The 21236-nt window shown below is 37.7% G+C and overlaps 1 protein-coding gene across 7 annotated transcripts in view; it reads right to left on the bottom strand.

Moving 5' to 3' along the window:
• CADPS2 (calcium dependent secretion activator 2) overlaps nt 1-21236 on the bottom strand; it is a 536766-nt gene that overhangs the window by 14995 nt on the left and 500535 nt on the right. For all 7 annotated transcript variants that reach the window (XM_081147044.1, XM_081147045.1, XM_081147046.1 and 4 more), the window contains one exon: nt 12210-12317. In XM_081147044.1, the coding sequence (XP_081003170.1) occupies nt 12210-12317 (108 nt within the window). The remainder of the gene's footprint in view (nt 1-12209; nt 12318-21236) is intronic.

Here is a 21236-nt window from a genome sequence, read left to right as displayed (position 1 = left end):
TTTGAAAGGGCACTGAATTTTATTTCTCCATCGTATACACATTTGGAAAAAAAAAAAATCTCTTAATACCTACTTTCTAGATGAAACATTTTAATGTAGAAATTAACAACTTTTTCAAAAACCCCATCTGATCATCAGAATGTAAGCTCCCTTAGGGCAGAGACTTGGTCTATCTTGCTTCACATTGTAGTCTCAGCCTCTAGCACAGTATGTGGACTTTAGAAAATGTCCAATAAATGCTGGTGGGATGAATAAATGATGAATAAGAGGGGTTTCAATTTCCTATTCTAATTAGAATCCTACTGAGCATTGTGACAGTGATTGATATCCTACTATGTGGGGCAAAACCAATGTCTAACCGTTTTTGTTTTTCTTTTAATGCCTAACCTTTTTATCCCAACATTCACCACCATTCCTTATACATAGTAATTGTATGATGAATTGGATTTGTTTTCTAGACCATGTGCATTCAAAAATCAACAGAATGATCATTCTACATTAATAAACATATCCATTGTAAGTGTGTAAGACAGGCAGTAACTGAGGGGAAAGTCAGCAAAAAGAGATGTGAACCACACTTATGAAGACTGGTAGAGCAACAGTGTGGGCAGTTACGTATTAGAAGGCCTAAAGAGTGATACGGCTGGAAAGAATCTTGTCCAGCCACATTCAAATGCTGCATCCTGTTCCTGACTCTAAGCCCTAAGCATGACAGAGGACACTTTGACAAGTTTCAAAGAACAGCCACAAAGATGATTAAAGGGCTAGAGAGGAGCCTATGAAGAGAAGTTAAACAAATAGGGATTATTTGTTCTGGATTAGACAAGTATGACAGGTGGCTTAACAGTCTTCACATACAGGAAAGATTATTCCCTAGAGTATGCTGGCTACCTGCTTTTTGTGCTCCATTGAGAAGTAAAGGAGAAATGGGTTTAAAAAACAGCATGAAGAATTTAGGTGAGGCAGGGGTAGGACATTCTTTATTTTGAACAAAATATTTTGCCCAGATTAAGACAGCAACATTTAGATGGTCACTTATCTAGGGTTGAGCTGAGATCAAGAAATTGAGGGCTCTGTCTCAAGGTTACATGTTTATAATAGTGGTGATGGGGTTGCCATTGTGCTCACTTGTGAATGGTGGTGACAATGCTGCAGGGAAGGCTTGTAGAGGGGATGGCTGATAGGAGTTCAAAAAGTTCCAATAGCAAATGGCCTTCAAGCCATGTGTCACTTGCTTATGAAGTTAGGTTTGAAGAGGAGAGTTGTAGCTATCAGTTCTATGAACACATCACAGTGGTCAAGTGACGGAGATGCTGGTCTCAGGGGAGCCTGTGCATTTTCACTAAGGTGCTATGGCCACTTGCAGTGCAAGTGTGCAAAGTCACCAAGTAAAAACAGGGCTTTGCATGGAGGAGCCAGAACTTCCAGACCATCTTAAATGTAAAAGCAGCACAAAATCAATATTAAATAACTTTTGAAATGCTCAATTTGTTCTAGTAATCATTTCAATTATATTTTATAAAATCAATAGAAAGAATATTCTAATTTCTTCAATGACTATTAAGTCCTTTTATTGGGTGGGTGCATGAATGTGAATGCACACTCAACGCATTGGTGTTTAGAAAAATATCTAGACGAAAATGAAAGTTTTCTCATTGTCCATTCCTCAGAGACAATTTTACCATTGCTAAGAGAGTTTAGGTGATCGACAATAATGTTCTTTTCCTATTCAAGTAGAAATCTCAGATCAGTTCGCATGTGAGATTTTCTTTCTTTCTTTTTTTTTTTTTTAAATCCTAAGCGCCATTAAAGGTGAGTTAAGGCTCTAGTGGAAATCTAAAGAGCATCAGTAAATCTGAGCACTGCTCAGCTTTTGAACTGCTTTTCTTCTTCTCAGTTCTTTTAAATGGTTTTCTATGGCAGGAACATTTTTCTTAATTAGTCACAGCTAATTAGTGTTCTGGCATAGACAAGTAATCAGAAATGTCAGAGCTGCAAGGCTACATCTCCCTAATCCTTTGATAATAATTTAGCCTCCTGGGAGGGCCCCAAGCTGTGGTAAGTAGTGACTGACAATAAGGCAAAATTAGGTGGGCAGCAGACCATTAGGATAGAAAAATAAAAAGCACTACCCAATCCTGCTGAGCACCATCAGGCAACTAACTGCACTGCCAGATGAGGTGCCTGTTTAAGCCTGTGTTGTTAATTAGCTGATTCTACCAGACCTGCCACATATGTCCAGGTGCCTCATGCAAGGATGTGTATTTCTGGGAATGTGCCAAATGACAATTGTGTTCCATGATCACATTTCAAGAATATAAGTAAGAAGGCCACGTATTTCTTGAAGATCTTTTTGAATTATCAAAGAAATAAAATCAACAAGCTACAATGCATTTTCTTGTTGAGTTTCTTTTAGGCAATTAGCTATGCTTATCTCAAGTTTCTCAGGTTTTAATTCACCAACAGCTCAGATTCAAATGGGGGCCTCTGACTGCTCTCAGCCCCGTCTGGACTTGCCAAAGCTATTTTGGCACACACCACACATCAAAATAGATCCTTTAAATAAAAAATTCTTACACTTACAAATAATAACTTAACATTAAAATAAGGATTATTAACTAAAATGAGCCAGACAGCTATAATTTGAGAGCAGAGGTTTAAAAGGCAAATAAACTTTGAGGGGGAAAAAATAGCGAAGGAGCAAGCTCTGTGTGGCATTTACTGAGGCAGACAAGACAATATACAGAAGAAGCTTGACTATGACTATCTTAAAAGAGGCCAAACAACTTCAGTGTGGGTCCAAATACTGTAGGTAAAACAAAGCAGGAATATATACAATTAAGAAAAAAAAAAAACACTGGAAAATAATGTGTTAAAGCAGCTCAACAACACAGTGTTAAAACATGTGAGATCTGAAAGGAATGAAATGCTGCTCTTAGAACAGATATCAAAGAGAGTCAAACTTTTTTATGTCTTTAGTACACAGTGAGGCACCAGGGTACACAACATAACATGGTTAGAAATAAGTGATCTCAAACAGCCTTGAGTACATCACTGAACATATATCATCTACCTCTTTCTACTGATAGAAAAGAAACATAATACTTATGCTGTGTAACCGATATTTACATGTAATTTTGAGTGTTGATAGGAAAATCATGGTTGGGCATAATGGGCCCACAGTTAATGTTTCACATTTGAATTCTTTCTATTTTTATTTTTTAAATTTTTTATTATTATTATTTTAAAAAACCCATGTCTTTATTGATTTCAGAGAGAGGAAGGGAGAGGGAGAGAGAGAGATAGAAACATCAATGATGAGAGTCATTAATTGGCTGCCTCCTGCACAGCCCCAGCTGGGGATCGAGCCTGCAACCTGGGCCTGTGCCTTGACCAGGAATCGAACCTCGATCTCCTGGATCCTAGGTCAATGCTCAACCTCTGAGCCACGCCTGGCCGGGCTTGAATTATTTTTATATAGAGACAAAACCAAAAAGAAAATACTCTGCAGTGAGAATACATATTAATTTATGCAGTCTATATAAAAACTTTTCAGTTATTTAAGAGTGAAAGAGCACTGAAAAGAGAACTGTTATTTTTAAACTGACATTCTTATATAAGAGACTAGATCTATAATATAACAGAATTTATGAAATGTAAGAAGGCAAAGAAGTCATTAGACTTAATGGGTTTTAGCCTGCCTTCCTAATAAAGAGCCTAATTATATATACAGAAATTCATTCAAAGCATATGACTGAAAAAGTGGATGGACAGTTCTAAACACACTCTCCCAGGGTATTATGCAAAGAGTTTTATCTAGCAGTCATTCTTACTCATGCTCTGCTGACTTCCACTATTCTTGGGAAATCAACATGACAATAAACCCAATTTTTAAATAACCCAAGAACAGTAATGTTGATCTTACCGAGGTTAAATGAGTTCTCAAAAAATTTGGGCATTAGTGTGAAATGCTAAACTCAAAAATTCTGAGCACTTCCCCCCTTTCTTATTTGGAAGTGCAAAATTAGTATTTTTAAGAAATACACTTACTTGTAATAAGGCCCCCCTTTTATCTTACTGTATCTTAAAATGGCTACTGAACTTATTTATATAGTTGAGGTCAATTTTACTTAAATGTTTAATTTAGGTTTTCTTTACTGAAAAGAATTCTTTTCAAAGAAACTTCTGAGAAATTAATCCTTATAAAACACTATTTGGATGAATGTAACTGATTAACTATCATGTAAAGAATTACTTTTAATTATACAAAACATTGTAACAGTTTTTTAAAAATGTCTTTGAGATGAAACTCAACAATTAAATATTTAATCAGTTTATAACACAAGAGAATGTTTAATCTGCATGATTTGCCAATTAAATACTGCACCCTGATGTGTCTTCAGCAACATGAGAGCTAAAACAAAATTGTTTCCAAGGGACTCAAGGTGGGTGATGCCCAATAAATGGACAAAGGTTTAGGGTGGCAGGTTTGTTGCACGTTAGTCAACCCCGCGGTGTTGTAATATTCTTGGACATTAGGAAATGACCGCAGAGGGTGCTCTCCCAGCAATTGCTATACATGTCAATTTTGACTTGTAAAACATCACCACTTTCCAACCAGAGATCCAAAGCTCTCAAGGAATGTTACCAGCATCTCCTGACACATGTGCACCTGTGGCTGACACCGTGTGAAATCTGAGTGTGTGGGAAGAAACACTATAGTAGGCATTAAGGATGGAATGTAAGAATTAGAAAACCTTTGGCATACTTTTATATTGGGATTAGACAAATTATAGATGGTTTGAATTTGATAAAAAATTTAAAAAGACTACAATAAACCCTCAATTTTGTGGACCTCGATTTCACAGCCGTCGCTCGAATTTAACGGACAAATTTCCAGTCCATATGTCACATGTGAAAATGAACACCGTGTTAATTTTAAAATGCTCTTAACAAAGATGTGCTTATAATTAAATTAACAGGGCCCTGGTCAGTGTGGCTCGGTTGGTTGGGCATTGTCCTGTGCATGGAAAGATCGCTGGTTTGATTCCTGGTAAGGGCACATGCCTGGGTTGCAGCTGGATCCCCGGTTGGGGGCGCACAGGAGGTAGTGGATCTATGTTTTGCTCTTACATTGATGTTTTTTTCTTTTTCTCTCCCTCTACCTTCCTCTCTCTGAAAATATTAATTTAAAAAAATATTTTTTTAAAATAAGGAGAGACTGTTTCACAGTCTTATTTAAAATAAATAAATTAAATAATTAACAGGTTACTTTTTGTTATTAATTCACTGTTATGTTTAACAAATTTTAGTGCCTAGGCCACATGTGGGAAAAAACACTGTAGTAATTTTGCCAACATAAATAAATAGTACATATCTACAACTACCGTCTACATATTTAATTCCAAGAGCCACTGCTCCTAAACAATTTTTGGCGAATGATTAGCACGTGATCACACAGCATTGAGGGAGGGGTAACTGGTTCTATTGTTGCGTAGTGTGACTCTCTGCAGCAGTTTTAACGCCGATGTGGGCCGATGTTCCCACATGCACTAAGCCACAAATCAGCCATGGGCATTTGTTTACTGGCAGTGACTGGTGAGTGCACGCATTTAAATTTAAAATTACACTAATACATATAGAAAACTCTTCTGTGCAATCCATTTGTTTATATGTTCTTAATTTTAATTACAAAAATGTGTTTACATAGTAAAAACAGGTAAGCAAACTAATTTGCCAATTATTTAACACGTATTCAGAAAACCGACTTTATTATGTAACGGACTTTTGGCTTTAACAGGCACCTCTTCCCAGAATTAGTCTGTTATATTGAGGTTTTACTGTTCTGACAATGACATTTTATAGTAAAAGAAAAAGGGCACTGGGGTAAGGGAGATTGCCTATAAAACAGAATAACCTTATGGTGAATCCATTATCTCTCCTATTACAGAATTTAATTTATGACTTCTCTTACTCAGAGAAGATGCATTTTTTTAAATTGAAAAAGTAAATTTAACATGCAAGTTTTAAACTTAGCATGTGTACCAATAACTACTACAGAGGCGAAGACAGTCTCTGTTTAAAATATTCTGATCACTCAGAAAAGCTTAGCATGAATACAGAATACATGAGTTCCAACTATTTTCCGAATTTGGGATTCAGAACCATGGTGGTAGACACATAAAATGTCATACAACATGGATATTTTTTATATAGAGACCTTTTGCTACCTTCTTATGCACTGCACTTGCTATTGTTTGTGTGGGATACCCTGGTTTCACCTGGTCATGACAGAAAAACTTAAGAATTGCTACTCTAGCCCTGGCCTGGTGGCTCAGTTAGTTGGCGAGTCATCCCATGAAACAAAAGGTTTTCGGTTCGATTGCCAGTCATGGGAGGCAACTGATCCCGATCGATGTTTCTCTTTCACCTCGATGTTCCTCTCTCTCTCAAATCAATAAACATATCCTCGTGTGAGACTAAAAAAAGCCAAAAAATAAAAAAAGACTTGCTAATCTGGGGTGCAAGACTCAGCATGCAGCCAACAGGGTGATTTCAGCCATTTCTAAAATTCGAACTAATTTAATTTAGATTATTTAAAATCTGGAAGGGAATTTCGGAAACCATCTGAAGTTCTAGATCAACATTTTCAGTTCATGTGTACTAACAATACTGAGCCTTAAACAGGTGACATAACTTCTTAAAGCTCACTCAGATGATAATGGCAGAACTGTGGCTGAAACTCAGGTTTCTGTTTCTGGCCCAGCCCTCTTTCCACAACACTGTTTCACCATTTCTGATTTTGTAAGTATGAATTATGGAAGAGATAGTATGGACTTTGGAACCAGAGGGACGCAATTTCAAGTCTGATTCAACACTTAAGTCACTTATCTTCTCTGAATGGGAGATTCCTTAGGAAACTAGGATAAAATGGGATGATGGCATCTAGCCTAGAGGTTGGAAATGATGCTATAGGTAAAGCACCTAGCATGTGTACATGGAGGTACCCCAGGAATGGCAGTGGTGACAGCTAAGGCTATTACTTTTTTAAAAAAAAATGTATCTTTATTGTTTAAAGTATTACAGGTATCTCATTTTCCCCCCATTGACCCTCTCCACCTTCCACCCCCTCCCCAGGTCTTCACCCCATTACTGTCTGTGTCCATGGCTTATGCATATATGCATGTAACTTCTTTGGTTAATCTCTTCCCACACCCCTTCCCTCTTCCCTCTGAGATCTGACTGTTGCATGCTTCAATGACTCTGGGTCTGTTTTGTCTGTCAGATTCTTTTGTTCATTAGTTTCTTCTTAAAGAAGACCCTTCAACATTTCATATAGCACTGTTCTAGTGGCGATGAATCCTTTAGTTTTTTCTTTACTGTGAAGCTCTTTATTTGACCTTCATTTCTAAATGATAGCTTTGCTGGGTAATCTTGGTTGTAGGTTCTTGCTTTTTCATCACTTTGAATATTTCTTGCCACTCCCTTCTAGCCTGCAATGTTTCTGTTGAGAAATCAGCTGACAGTTATGGGTGCTCCCTTTTAGGTAACTGCTTTTCTCTTGCCGCTTTTAAGATTCTCTCTTTGTCTTTAACCTTAGGCATTTTAATTATGATGTGTCTTGCTGTGAGCCTCTTTGGGTTCCTCCTGTGCTTCCTGGACTTGAAAGTCTATTTCTTTCACCAGGTAGGGGAAGTTTTCTGTCATTATTTTTTCAAATAGGTTTTCAATTTCTTGCTCTCTTTCTTCTCCTTCTGGTTTCCGAATAATATGAATGTTGGGCCTCTTGAAGTTGTCCCAGAGGCTCTTTACACTATCTTTATATTTCTGGATTCTTTTTTCTTTTTGCTTTTCTGGTTGGGTGATTTTTGTTTCCTCATGTTCCAAATTGCTGGTTTGATTCACAGGGTCCTCTAATGTTGATTCCCTGTAAGTTATTCTTCATTTCAGTTTGTGTAGCCTTCCTTTCTGATTGGTACTTTATTATGCCATTGATCATATCACTAGTTTCCTTAATAGTCTGACTAAGATCCGTGAGCATCCTTATAACCATTATTTTGAACTCTGTATCTAGTAGCTTGCTTGGCTCTATTTCATTTAGTTTCTTTTCTGGAGATTTCTTCTGTTCTTTCCTTTGTGACGTTTCTTTTTCTCCACATTTTGGCTGCTTCCAAGTGTTTGTTTCTATGTATTAGGTAGAGCCGCTATGTCTCCTGGAATTTGTAGAGTGGTTTTGTGTAGTAGGTGTCCTGTAGGGTCCAGTGGCTCAGCCTCCCCAGTCACCTGAGCTGGGCCTTCTAGGTGGTCTCCTGGGTGGGCTGTGTGCTCTGTACTGTTGTAGTTGAGCCTTGGTTGCTGTTGGTGGCACTGGGAGGAAGTGAGCCCCAGGCCAATCGGCTGTGATGACCAGCTGCAGTTACAGCTGAAGAGCTGCTGTACTGGAGACAACCCTATGGAGCAGGATTTACTTCAGTGGGGCTTTGTTGTTCATCAAGTATGCCCCTTGAGTGTGTCACTTGTGGATATGGTAGGGTTATAATCCAGCATGGTTCAAGTCTAACCACCAGGTGCACTGTCTCTGAGGCCTCCTGGGAGGTGCAAAATCAGACTCTGCCTATGCCTTGCCCAGCGCCACCCAGCATGAGCTACATAGCAAACCGTAGTTGGCTGCTACTTGTGCTGGGCTTGGAGGTGTCCAGGAGAGGCCAAGCTTTGAACCAATGCCGTCTGCCACTAGTGCCAGGCCTGGGGCCACTTACTGAGAGGTATGGAGCATGCTGAAGCCAGCTGCTGCTTGTTTGAGAGATTTTAGGAAAGTCCTAAGCATGAGGCTCGAAAGGCCACTTGCACAGAAAAGCCACTGGAAACGGCCTGGATGAGCCTGCAGGTGGGGAGGGGCGGGGCCTCCCGGATTCATGGGGCTGGGCCAAACGTTAGTGTCAGGTGCTTTCAACTCTAATATGGCACCTGCCTGCCAGCTGTGTTCGGGGAGGACTCCCCAAAGGAGCAATGGCCTCTGCCAGCCCTTCTGCCTGAGAGGAAGCCCCCCCCTCCACCTCTCGCCCCAATTTCAGGCAGTTAGTTCCTCCCCAATGTCCCCGGTCCTTTCAAGCTGCTGCCTGGCTCTGGGCTCAGAGGGATCGCATCTGAGTGAGTCTGTGTGCGGGCCCTTTAAGGGGAGAGCCTGGGGCTCCTGCAGCCTCTGTGACCCTCAGGGACAGTCTCCGCTGGTTTCACAGCCTGAAGTTGTGGGGACGTCTCTTCCCAGCCCTGGAGCCCTGGGCTGGGGGCCTGCTGTGGGGCTGGGACCCCTGGCTCCTCCAGGAAACTTCCGCCACTGAGATTCCCTTCTGGTTTACCCACGGCACCGGGTGTGGGCCCTCGGCCACGTCTCTGTGATCCAGCCCTGATTGGCCTGCCTCTCCACCCCTCTGATGGCCTCGGTGCTTCTTCAGCTCCCTGGTTGTAGGGCTTCTGTTCAGCCGGATTTCAGGAGGCTCTGAGTGATGGTGGTTCTGGATTTTAGCTGTAATTTTGATATGGATGCGGGAGGCGGTGGGTACCACGGTTACCTGCGTGGCCATCTCATCTCTACTTTTTGATAATTTGAAAAGATTAGGGATGTACCTTAACTGAAGCTGGTTCCTTCTATTAACAGCACAGGTCTACCATAAGTTATTTATACTTTTTTGAAGTTATTTCTGTTTTAAACAAAAGTGTTGTATAAGTTTAACCACTTATGGAGTGAAGTAGTATGCCTTAATATTTGTCCTATTATTAACTTTTTTGATCTTCAAAGGATACTTTTAGTTTTAACATCTCAAGATTTGGGGGGAGGGGTGTGGGCGTGTGTGGGTGCATGCGCACACATGTGTGCACACTTGAGGAGCAGCACCACATTTTCCCCTGTATCTGAAGTTACAAGGCTTCATTTTCTTATGTACTCAGAAAGGACTTTAATTAGAATATCAAAAGTTTGTCATGATGCCTGAATAAAATTGTCCTCTTCAATCTTTTATCTATAATAGACTAAGGTTGCTAACAGTGTTTATAGGGTCATTATTTTCAACTGTTTCTTGACACTTAACAATATTATTTTAAGCTCCAGCCAGTGGATTTCCAATAATTATATAATGTCTCCCAGTAATGATCTGTTGCTTAAGATACACATTCTACATTACCTTTCAACACATACTTGATAACCTCTCATTTACTAACTGTAATTGAGGCAAATTCAGTCTTGGCTAATTAGAGGCTCTTAGGACCCCCTTATACATGCTATTCTTGATGACATATCAATAGAATTAGATTAGAGTCTGCTTTTTATTTTTAATTACAATAATGAAGATGTGGAACTTAGAAATATTAGAATGTTTAAGGACATTGAACTATTTTACAAATAACAAGTCCAATGTTCTATGGGGGATATGCAAAATGAGAAACCTTCACAACCAAAACAGAATGGTTGCTTGTTAAGGATTCCTTTTAGAAGCTAACCCACAGCTATGTCAGATGTTTAGGCATTGAAAGCAAAGCATATATAACTGGAACAATTAAACTAGCACATAATTTTAATGCTAGCCTCCTTGTATCCACTTTAGTTGGTTTCATTTGTTATTGTTACCACACAAAAAGTCTTGAAGAGAAGTTTGGTGAATAAAGTGGAGTTGAAGTGGGGGATATCTTTATAGAGAAAAAATTCTATCTCTGTTATGAACTGATAGCAAGCTTTGCAATAAATAGCTCACCAAGACAAAAAATTGAAGATGTTAAGAAAACACACACACATACACACACACACACACACACACCCCTACCCACAGTGGCCTATTTCCAGGACGACTCTACGTTTCTTCACTACAGCATATGTGTGTTAGCTATACTAAAAAGAATCACATCAATTCAACTTTCTGTTTCTGTTCAACATTTTTGGAAATTACCACATAAGCAAAAAAGGAGAACTTGGAAATGAAACATATGTTTGTAAATTCAAAGAAATACCAAATGGAAGCAGAAGTTGCTAATATGGTTTCAGTATTTTGTAAAAAAGCCAGCTGGATGGATGATAATTTTTTTTACCCCTGCAGGGCATCAAAGCTTTTAGGAAATCATTCTTTTCACACATATTAACACTTAGATTATTAAAACAGATGATACTTTTATTGTAAAACAGCCTGGGCACAGGCTAGAAACATAAAGCATGAAAGGTAAGACTCATTTTGACCACCCAATCTGACAAACAGAAACTCTGACGTGACAGACCATGGCGGAGACAATGACGTAGCAGGACCTGTCATGCCATAGCTGAAGTGTCAACACGAAGCCCGTGAACTGCTGTTATGAAAACATTTGCAGTAACTTGCATAATTAAATGAAACTGCAGAAAAGGCTTTCTAAAATGCAGAGATGTACATAAATAAATACAGTTGAAAGCGAACATTACATTTCAGGATCAGCCTTGTGGTGAATTACACAGTTATGTCACAAGCAAAGTACCATTTCCTTTGAACTGACTGTTAATAATTACAAATGAATGACAACACTGTTACTGAAATGGACTGCTCTCTTAGTCTCCTTTACAGTTACTTAAGAAATGACTTGATGATCATGGTATCTAAAGTCACAATCCCGCATTTCTAAGAGTTGCTGTGCCTAAATGAAGACCTTCATACTGACAAAACTGCCGGATTATATGTGTTAGCACACACCAGTACTGTAAATCAAGATAGAAATGTTCAATAACAGCAGAGTGGCAGATATTTGACGCTACCGCAGCTTATTTCTTTGCTTAACTGAAGAGTATTTTATGGACTTAAAACAACTTTAACCGCAGGGGCCACGTCCATTGCAATCGGATTCTGTTTGCAGAATGCTGGGGAGGCCAGGGAAATGATGCTGTACACAGTGGTGAACCGACTGTCATCTCGCTCGTTAAAATTAACCTCAGAAGGCTTTTGAGACTCTCATTCTAACAGTGACAGTTTTCATGTACAAAGAGAAGCCAATTAAGGTTTCTGTCAGCAGTCACAGAAATAACGCTATCAACTATATTAGCAGCATAGAAGAAAAAAGACCAAAAAAGGAGAGTCTGCTTTGCAAACACATCGGATGCAACTATTTCCTTTACAGTATCTACAATGCAGAGTAGTATCTACAATTTCCTTTACAGTATCTACAATGCCAACATACCTTGCAGGGTAGTTACTTACATCAAACAACTTTTCTACATACATTTCTTCATTGACCTTTTCTCGAAGAATATCCTGATTTTGCCGAACAAACATAATATAGGTGTCTGACAGATCCATCCCTGGTTTCTGTTGTGAGGGAAAAACATGGTGAAGAAAACAATATTAGGTCTCGATTGTAAAAATGTTTAATCACAACCTTGGAAAATCATTCACTATGTCATTTCAGAAATTGGTCTAGATCATATGCTCAAGCCCAAACTAACAATGAGCACCTTCAGTAAATTCCAGAATTAAAGTAAGTAAAAGTTTATCATTGATGTCTGTAAGTTGAGGTCACAGCTATATGTAGTTGTATACTAGATATATATATTTTAAGAAATGGCTATTTTGAGCCCAACCTGAGTGGCTCCATTGGTTGGAGCATCATCCTATACACCAAAAAGACTGGGGGTTCGATCCCGTCAGGGCACATACCTAGGTTTGATCCCCAGTTGGGCATGTATAAGAGGAAACTGATCAGTGTTTCTCTCTTACATCAGTGTTTCTCTCTCTCTCCTTTCCTCCTTTTTAAAAAATTAATAAAAACATAACCTTGGGTGAAAAATTTAAAAATTTGGTATCTTGAAAGGTCAATATGCCAAGTAGTATAAATGAATAAATTTTTCAAAAAATTCCCACATGCAATAATCATTTCCTAATTTCAAATACAATGTGCTTTCCATTGTCTCTGGCAGGTTCATCCAGGTTTAGTATATATATTAAAAACAAATATGTTAGCTTTCCTTGGTTGCCTTCCTCAACCACTATGGGTACTCAAGGAATACAAAATACATTTTCTTACTAACCTGAATAAAACACTACTAGGAAGATATTGGGGGGAAAAAACATTTAATATATTACAAAATGAAACATAAAGCAACATTTTGTGACTTATCTATTGCTTCTATTCATTTACATGTATCAACACTATCTCAAGGATTTATTTTATTTTAGAAATGTAATAAGAGTATTGATGTAGAGCCAAAAATGTGGATTAGATAACTTTCCAAAATTACTTAACATTTGGTGTTTTCTAATGTTAGAGGAGATAGGGAAGTTAATATGAGTCCTCCTTGCTATAAAATCAGTACTAGGAAGGGACAAAAACCTAAACAGCTCCTAAAGAGTTTTCCTTCTAGACTTATCTTTAGTTCTTTCTTGAGTTTCATATAGCTGAACTAGTTAATAAGATGTTTATTTGTATGCTCTACACCTGGGGTTGAGGCATAACATATATTGATTGATTTATTCGATTAGAATATTGCATTAATAACTAAATTATGGAACTGATCCCAAATAAGTTAGCCTTGCATCATTTCATAGCCACAGAATGCACTTATAACCTCTATCAACAAACTCATTTTGCAAAAGTAAGTATTGCAAGGAAAGTAGGTGAAAGAGGGTATGGATGATTTAACTGATACATAATATTCAGTAAGGATTTAGCTATTAAACATTAATAAATGATCCACATGCTGTGGAAAAACGACTCAAGGTATACATCTGAGTGATGCTACGGCGGTTGGTAGTGCCTTTTCCTTAAATGAAGGTAAGTTCTTACCACTTTTTTTTTTGGTGGTGGGGGGGGAGTATATATTATATACAACGATAAAACTCCCCTTCTCTTAACCAGTGGACATTATAGGAAATGAGCATATTTCATTAACAAAAATTTGATTTTTTGGTAACAAAGTTATTTCTCCATAATGAGCATTACAGCAAGTTTTTACTGCTCTTATGTTCAGCCTAAGGGGAAATATATACCACATAGATTCAAAGATCCTTTCAAACATAAACCTGACATAACAAAATTAGTTTTCGGTTATAATTTGAAATAACTATTTATATAAAAATCTTCACTGGCCTTTTCTTCAAGAGTTTCTATTGACAATGTAGGTAATATATTCCAAACATAATGGAGGCAACTTACCAAATTCATTCCTTCTCTATTTTTCTGCACAATTCTCATAAGCAATGTTTGAAAGTTGAAATAACTACCAGGACAATCAAGAGAAACCTAGATTGCTCTCTATGGTGGGTGTGGGGGTGTTTATACATCAGCTTTTCCAGTGAAGAGGCAGGTGATTTGTACAAAGATTACTAATTGCTATTAAATATGTAAGGAAACTAATCCATGAGTGTTTCTGTCCATGACCTCAAACTTCGTCAAAACACCAAAAATGAGAAAACTCAGAAAACATACTGTTGTGGAATGAAAATGACATAAGAGCAATTTTCTATACATAACAACAAGTTAGCTCAGTGTCTGAGTTGCAGTCAGGTGCCTGGAGACAAAATGCTGTGATACATATAATACCAAGGCAGTTGGGCATAGCCCCGCTAAAGTGGCAGTTAGAGAACACACAGATAAGAGGCTTGCCTTCCCCACCATTTCTCCCCTCTCAAACACATTTTTATTTCTGCCTTTCAAAGGAAGAGTATGCTTAGAAGTTTAATGCAGTCAATCACTTCACCCATCAGACTCACTGGAAACTAAGTCACAGCCAAGAGGACTGGAGGGTACTGATGACTTTATTTTATTTTTAATATGTCCTTATTGATTTCAGAGAGAGGAAGGGAGAGAGAGAGAGAGAGATAGAAACATCAATGATGAGAGAGTCATTGATCGGCTACAGCCCACAACCCGGGCATGTGCCCTGGCTGAGAATCGAACCCCGATCTCCTGGATCCTAAGTCGATGCTCAACCGCTGAGCCACGCCCGGCCGGGCAAGGATACTGCCTTTAAACACTCGCCATGGACTCTAAGGTATTTCTGTCTCCTTGATCACTTTCAACATAACATTAGACATCATGAAACATTGTCCAGGAGGAGTTTATCTTTTACTATCTAAAACTAACAAAAAATTTACAGCTTAAACCTAAAAGAAAACTAAATGCGGTTCCCTTTGGTGACCCAAAGCATATAATACAGAAATCTGTAAGCTGAGAAAATTCTACAACTTCCTAAGGAAATAAGAATCTCCGGTTGAGGGTATGAGGTAAAGCTAATTTTAAAGTTTATTTCAACAAACTGTTTCTATCTTTTTCTTTTTGAAATTACATTTTCTCCCCTTATGGCAAATTAAGATCCACTTGCCTGAAAACAAAACCTAGAATTCCTCCATTCCTCATTAGCATTATTTCTTCCTTTATCTTTGAGCTGTTTACCTAGTCTTGAAACTTTGACATCTGGGAATTTCACACCTAGTGAATATATTTTCATGTGGCTTGTGCATGAGACTATATTCATTAAAAGAACATACACAAGTAAGAGTGACTGCAACAGCTGGTGACATTTACCAATTAGAATTATAGTTCTTTAAAACACTTTATCCTTTCTTTGGTGTATGAAGGGTAATTATCTCTGATAAATTGCTGAAAAAGATGTAATTTTCCTTTTAAACAGTTTCTACTTATAGGACAAATGTGTTTGGATAGAAGGCATTATCGCTGGTTCAGTGCTCCTTCGTGCAAAGGCTGTGGCAGCAAAATTTACATACTTTGGACGTCCCTGCATCTAATTCCATAATTATGTATTACCTTGCTCAGAAATGGGTCTGAGTTAAAAAACAAAAAAATAACTGAACACATTTTGTTGAGTTTTTGTTTTTGTGGGTAAAAATGAAAAGAAAGCACATGACTGTATCGCAGACCCAGAATATTGCTACAAAATCTGCTGCCAGGTGAGTGCCCAACAAACTTACCCACCAACCTTATCCAAGGAACAGTCCGTTAAACGTTAACAACTGTGGACTTGGATGTGTTTGCATCAAGAATTTTATAGAGAGCTATGTTTAGAAATCACTTCTATATTGGTAATTAAATTATAGTTTTTCCTAATGAATACCAGAAAATAACAATTAAAAACCATGTAGCAGGGACACTATGTATTAAATACGACTTAGAGTAAATGGCTTTTTTTCATACTCCTATTTGAACCTCTGAGAGCCTCAGTTCACTAAGCATTAACTTTTCCATCTAATAAACATTAGGGTAGTAGTTTCTAGATAAAATAGGAGTTCCTAAATGACTTCTAATTTGATTCAGAAAACAACAGAATTTGACTAATGAAGTTTTAATAAAAGGGCACAAAAAATTAGAAAAATTCCCCATGAGCCTAAAGAAATCAATAAATATCTAAGAAATGAAGTATAGTAAGGAAAGTGCCTCTGACACTGGCTGTGTAAGTAACAGAATACACCGGTGAGTGAATGAGTTTAAGTAAGGGTGCAGACTCCAGCACATTTTTTTTTTCAACTGTTAATCACTAGTTAATCTAGTGAGGTGAACATGCTGTTTAAAAAAAAGAGAAAAAATCCTTGTTAATTATATGCTGTAAATGCTCTTACTTCCTGCTGCTACACCTAATCTCACAGGTGCAAGTCTTCGCTTTCCCCACTCATGGGTAGGTGAGTGCAATGCTGCCAGTCATTTTCACAGCAACAGATTTAAATACAGAAGAAGCCGCTTAACCTTCCAGTGGAGGTTAACAATACACAATGCAAACACTGTCATAGTATCTATTTAACAAGGAGACAAATTTTTAAATATACTATTCTAGTCTCAAAGACTAACTAACTAGAAGCTACAGTATAATTGACTTAAATTAAAAGTGCACTTCTCACAACCCAGAAAAGCTTGCCTTGAAGAAATAAGAGTGAAACTGTGAAATACTGATTTAGGATAATCTGCCTGCTTCATAAGTGAAATACCTCCATCTGGTCACTATTACCATTCGGAAAAAACAAATCTTGCAAGATTTAAAACAATAGCATGTCATCTCAATTTGAAATTGTCATAGGAACAATTTATATATTAGTCCAGCATTTCAGATTCAGAAACAGTCTATAATTGATCATTAAAGAACACAGGACATGATGCTACAAACACATAAGTTATTCTAGGTTTTGCTAAAAACAATATATTTTTTCTTTCACTAATATATTCTTTATTACTTTGACACTTATGGAACAATTTCTGTATTTTTATATGAGTGAAAATGTTCTCAAGGTTAAGCTTTTCAAGAGTATTTGGAGCAGTTTCAATTATATATTCTGTATAGTTTTCTATAAAGTTGAAAATTATATTTTATTCACACAGAAAGGCAAAAGGAAATACACAGAACTGAAGCCTTTAACTAGATTTATGACAACTTAAATGTTATATAAGCCCAGGAAGAGAAATAATTCATAAAGGGGGGGAAGGGACAAATGTAAACAGTGAAAAATTCACAAGGATGCAATGTTTTCAAGATTATTTAATAGTTTATTTTTTAAAACAATGAAAGAAAAATTTCTCATTGTTCTCTAGAAAAATTCCAAATTATTCAAGCAGTGAAGCAGCCACAGAATCACCTTTCTCTTTGTTAAATTTAGCAGTATTCAAAACTCCTTTAATTAACACTATTATGTATTTTGTCTCCAAATTGAGAAGAAATTTCTTAATTAAAGACACTGACATCAGATCCTTTGAAAACACCTTTGAGACCTGGGGCATGTAATGTGTGTGCTTTAAATGTGTCCATTTCATTCAGTCTCACATTTTCAAGGGAGAGGGCTTCTATGAGTTTAGAGTTCTTGCTCTGGATAAGGGTCTTCTGTCTGTGAGTATAGTCAGTAAAAAGCAGATTCCTACCATAATGCTATCTATGAGAGTATCTGAAACCAGAGTCTGCTATAATTAATTCTCCTATAACTTAGGCAGTCATATTGAATTCATTCTTAACATTCAAATGAATGCTTCGCATGGTATACTCTAAGTAGTGGCATAGTTTATGCATTCATAGATTTAAGCGTTAGTATGTTTAAACAGTTTTGTTGTACCACTTGGGGCAATCCTTCCAAAGAGGAGGTTATTTTAAATATTAAAAGGAATACTGGCCTGGCCCATGTGGCTCAGTTGGTTTAGCATCATCCTGTCCCCCAAAAGGCTGCCAGTTCAATTCCCAGTCAGGGCACATGCCCAGGTTGTGGGCTCAGTCCCTGATGTGTGTGTGTGTGTGGGGGTGCGTGTGTGCAGGAGGCAGCTGATTGATGTTCCGCCCTCACATCGATGCTTCTTTCTCTCCTCCTCTCCCCTTCTCTCTAAAAATCAATGAAAAATTCTTAAAAAAGAGAAATACTGAATGATAGCTTCAGGCATTAGCCTCCAACACTTAAGGAAAGAGGCAGGTTGATTTTCAACTGAGATTGAGGGGTTCAATTTTAATCTTTCTGTGCTTGTCCACTTGTGACTATGAGCATCTGGCATTTCTCTTGCTATTTCTGATATACAGTGAGGATCACTAACACCTCAGAGTTTAGAAATAGCTGCTGATACAGGAGCACGAATATGTGTATCACACATTAGCTTTATACTATTGTTTCATGAGTAATGGTTATATTAATGATGAAGGTATTAAATCTACCAGTTTATAATAATGTTCACTATCCTTTCTCTCATCTATCTACAGTTGTTACAATGTCAACTACAAAAATTGCACTGAGGATCTGAAGTGAAATTAAAATGCTGTAGGTATTCTTTCATCTGGCTTTTAAAATTTATATTGACTGGGATTGATATACTCAGTCCCAATTCGGAACCTTTCAGATTTTGGCTTCTGGGAGACTTGAGGGTGCTAGAATGTTAGGGTCCAGAGGCAGTTTATAGATTTACCTTATGTGTGAGAGAAGAGCCAAACATACAAAAAACAAAGGAATAAATGAGAAGCAAAAGGCTCAACTAGGAAGCACAATGCACAACTTCCCCCACTCCTGTAATGGTGAGATTCTTAATCTGGTCCTGGTGTGCACCACTCCCCTTCCAGGTGAATATGTTCCAGGGGGCAGGTGCTCCGCTCCCCATCTTCTGCCTGGCTCTCATTCTGATGTAAGGCACTGAGCATTCATGTGACCTTATCTAAGTAATAAACAATATCGGAAGCAAGAAAGCAAGGAAAGTAAGGAAAACACCGTTGTAATGAACTGACCAACTGTACCTTTAAAAGTCACCATTAATATATGCAAGGTGCTTAATATTCTAAAATAAAAGGAAAATAAATAAAAAACAATCTAATATTTTTCACTCCGTGGAAGGAAAGTAATTTTTCTTTTGGAAGTGCTCACGTTCTGAAGAAGGGAAACTGCAGAGAAATGCATGGGAGCAAGAAGCACCGCTCCAGGTAGGAGCAATACCAACCCCATTTATTGCAATAGTGCTCTTCATTTACAAACTGCTTTCACGTTAATAGTCTCACTGAATCCTCCTAAGAACCTAGTGAGTGAGGCAGCAGAGGGATTATACTATTATCCTCACTGCACAGGTGGGAAAATGGAAGCCCATGGGACAGAGAACGAGTAGGGGGCAAAGATGGGACTTGAACTAAGATCCTGGCTCCACATCAAATCCGTACTGTAGAGAGCTGAATTCAAGCCACATTTTGGGGAGTTGGGAGATTAGAAATCTTTGGCAAGTGTCATAAGTAAGACAGAAGATTTGAGAGAATTCTTAATGAAGACAATAGAAAGGACCTTATTCTGGCCGTATTCCTACATAATGCAGAAATCTTTAGTACCATATTTAGCAAATAGTGGTGTAGCTTCTGTTATATCACCTTTGTACACAATTAAAAAAAATTGTTTTCCTTACATTGATTTCAGTTCTGCCTCCCACTAGTTTTAGTCACTATTCCTAGTTCTATCCTCTTGACTGATATACTATAGAGTGAAATTATAAATTTTTAGAATCTTGACACTAGATTTTATTATAATCACTAATAATATGTGATAATAACTAACATTTATTGAGCACAAATTTCATTCCAGGAATGCTGAGAAGTGCTGAACGTATTTACAACAAGCCTAGAAGAGGTATAATTATATCTTCATTTTATAGATTAAAAAAAACTGGTGCCCTACAGCTGTACACATACGTCCAAACTCATCAAATTATATATATTAAATATGTGCAGTTTTAAATACATCAACTGTACCTCCATAAAGCTGTTAAAAAACAATGATCTGGTACCCAATGTTACACAGATACTAAGTACAGTGATGAAGCAAGAAATCAAACTCAGGCAGTCTGGCTTTTAGTCTGGTGTGTAGCTTCTCTGTTGTGCTGCTTTCACAGTTTCAGCCCAAAACATCCTCTGAGTTTTGCTGTTGTTTGTTCTTAGCAGCTACCCCACACTATTGTCTCTTGTGATTTTTCACACAACTTTTTAACATACATTGCTCTCAGTCACATCTCCCCTATTTTATAGGTAGAAAATATTTTTTCGGGAGTGGGGTTAGTTCTAATATAATTCCTTAACTCTACTGAATATATTTGGTTTTGGCCTAGTGCTCCCGTCTGTGAAGCTCATCTGAACATTTTCATGCTGGTCCTGCATCTCTTGTACCAGCTTGCTCTCTTAGGTCTGAGCTCCCTTCTAAGTTACTGTTGCACAGGACAGACTCACCCCTTCCAGGTCTTGCTTTTCTTATATGTCTAAGGTCTTTCCCAACATGAACACTTGAAGGTTCTATGATGGGGCCATGAACTGTGTAACTACAATAAGAAGTTGTCTCCAGGACAGGGTTGTTTAAACAAGAACAAATCTACCACACCATCTGAAGATCAGAGTTTATCACCTTGATCAGAATGATATCACGGAGGGCCCTACCAACTTCTTTGCTAAGAAGCACAAGGCACTGGAATTTATTTCTCTTCAGAAATATATTTCTTTTTCTCTTATGTATTATTTTTCTTTTATAAAGAAGTGCTATGAAAGTTTATATTATAAAGATACATAAGACTGTGTTCACCTATTCTATACTTAAATGGCTTGAGTTGAGTCATTTTCTGTTCTTAACTGTTCCACATCTTCAGCTGTGCCATAACTCTAAGAATATCAGACAATCATGTATGTTCTAGGAACATGAATTCCTTCCTATCATCTGCATTAGGAATGTCACTTAATTTCACAGATAATTATATATTTCTAATGCTTCATTTTATAGAATCAATTCGTATGGGTTTATTTT

Source organism: Miniopterus schreibersii (genome assembly GCF_964146895.1).
Source record: "Miniopterus schreibersii genome assembly, chromosome: 9".
Taxonomy (NCBI): domain Eukaryota; kingdom Metazoa; phylum Chordata; class Mammalia; order Chiroptera; family Miniopteridae; genus Miniopterus; species Miniopterus schreibersii.
Note: the sequence above shows the minus strand (reverse complement) of the source record. Positions and strands in the feature narration are given on the sequence as shown.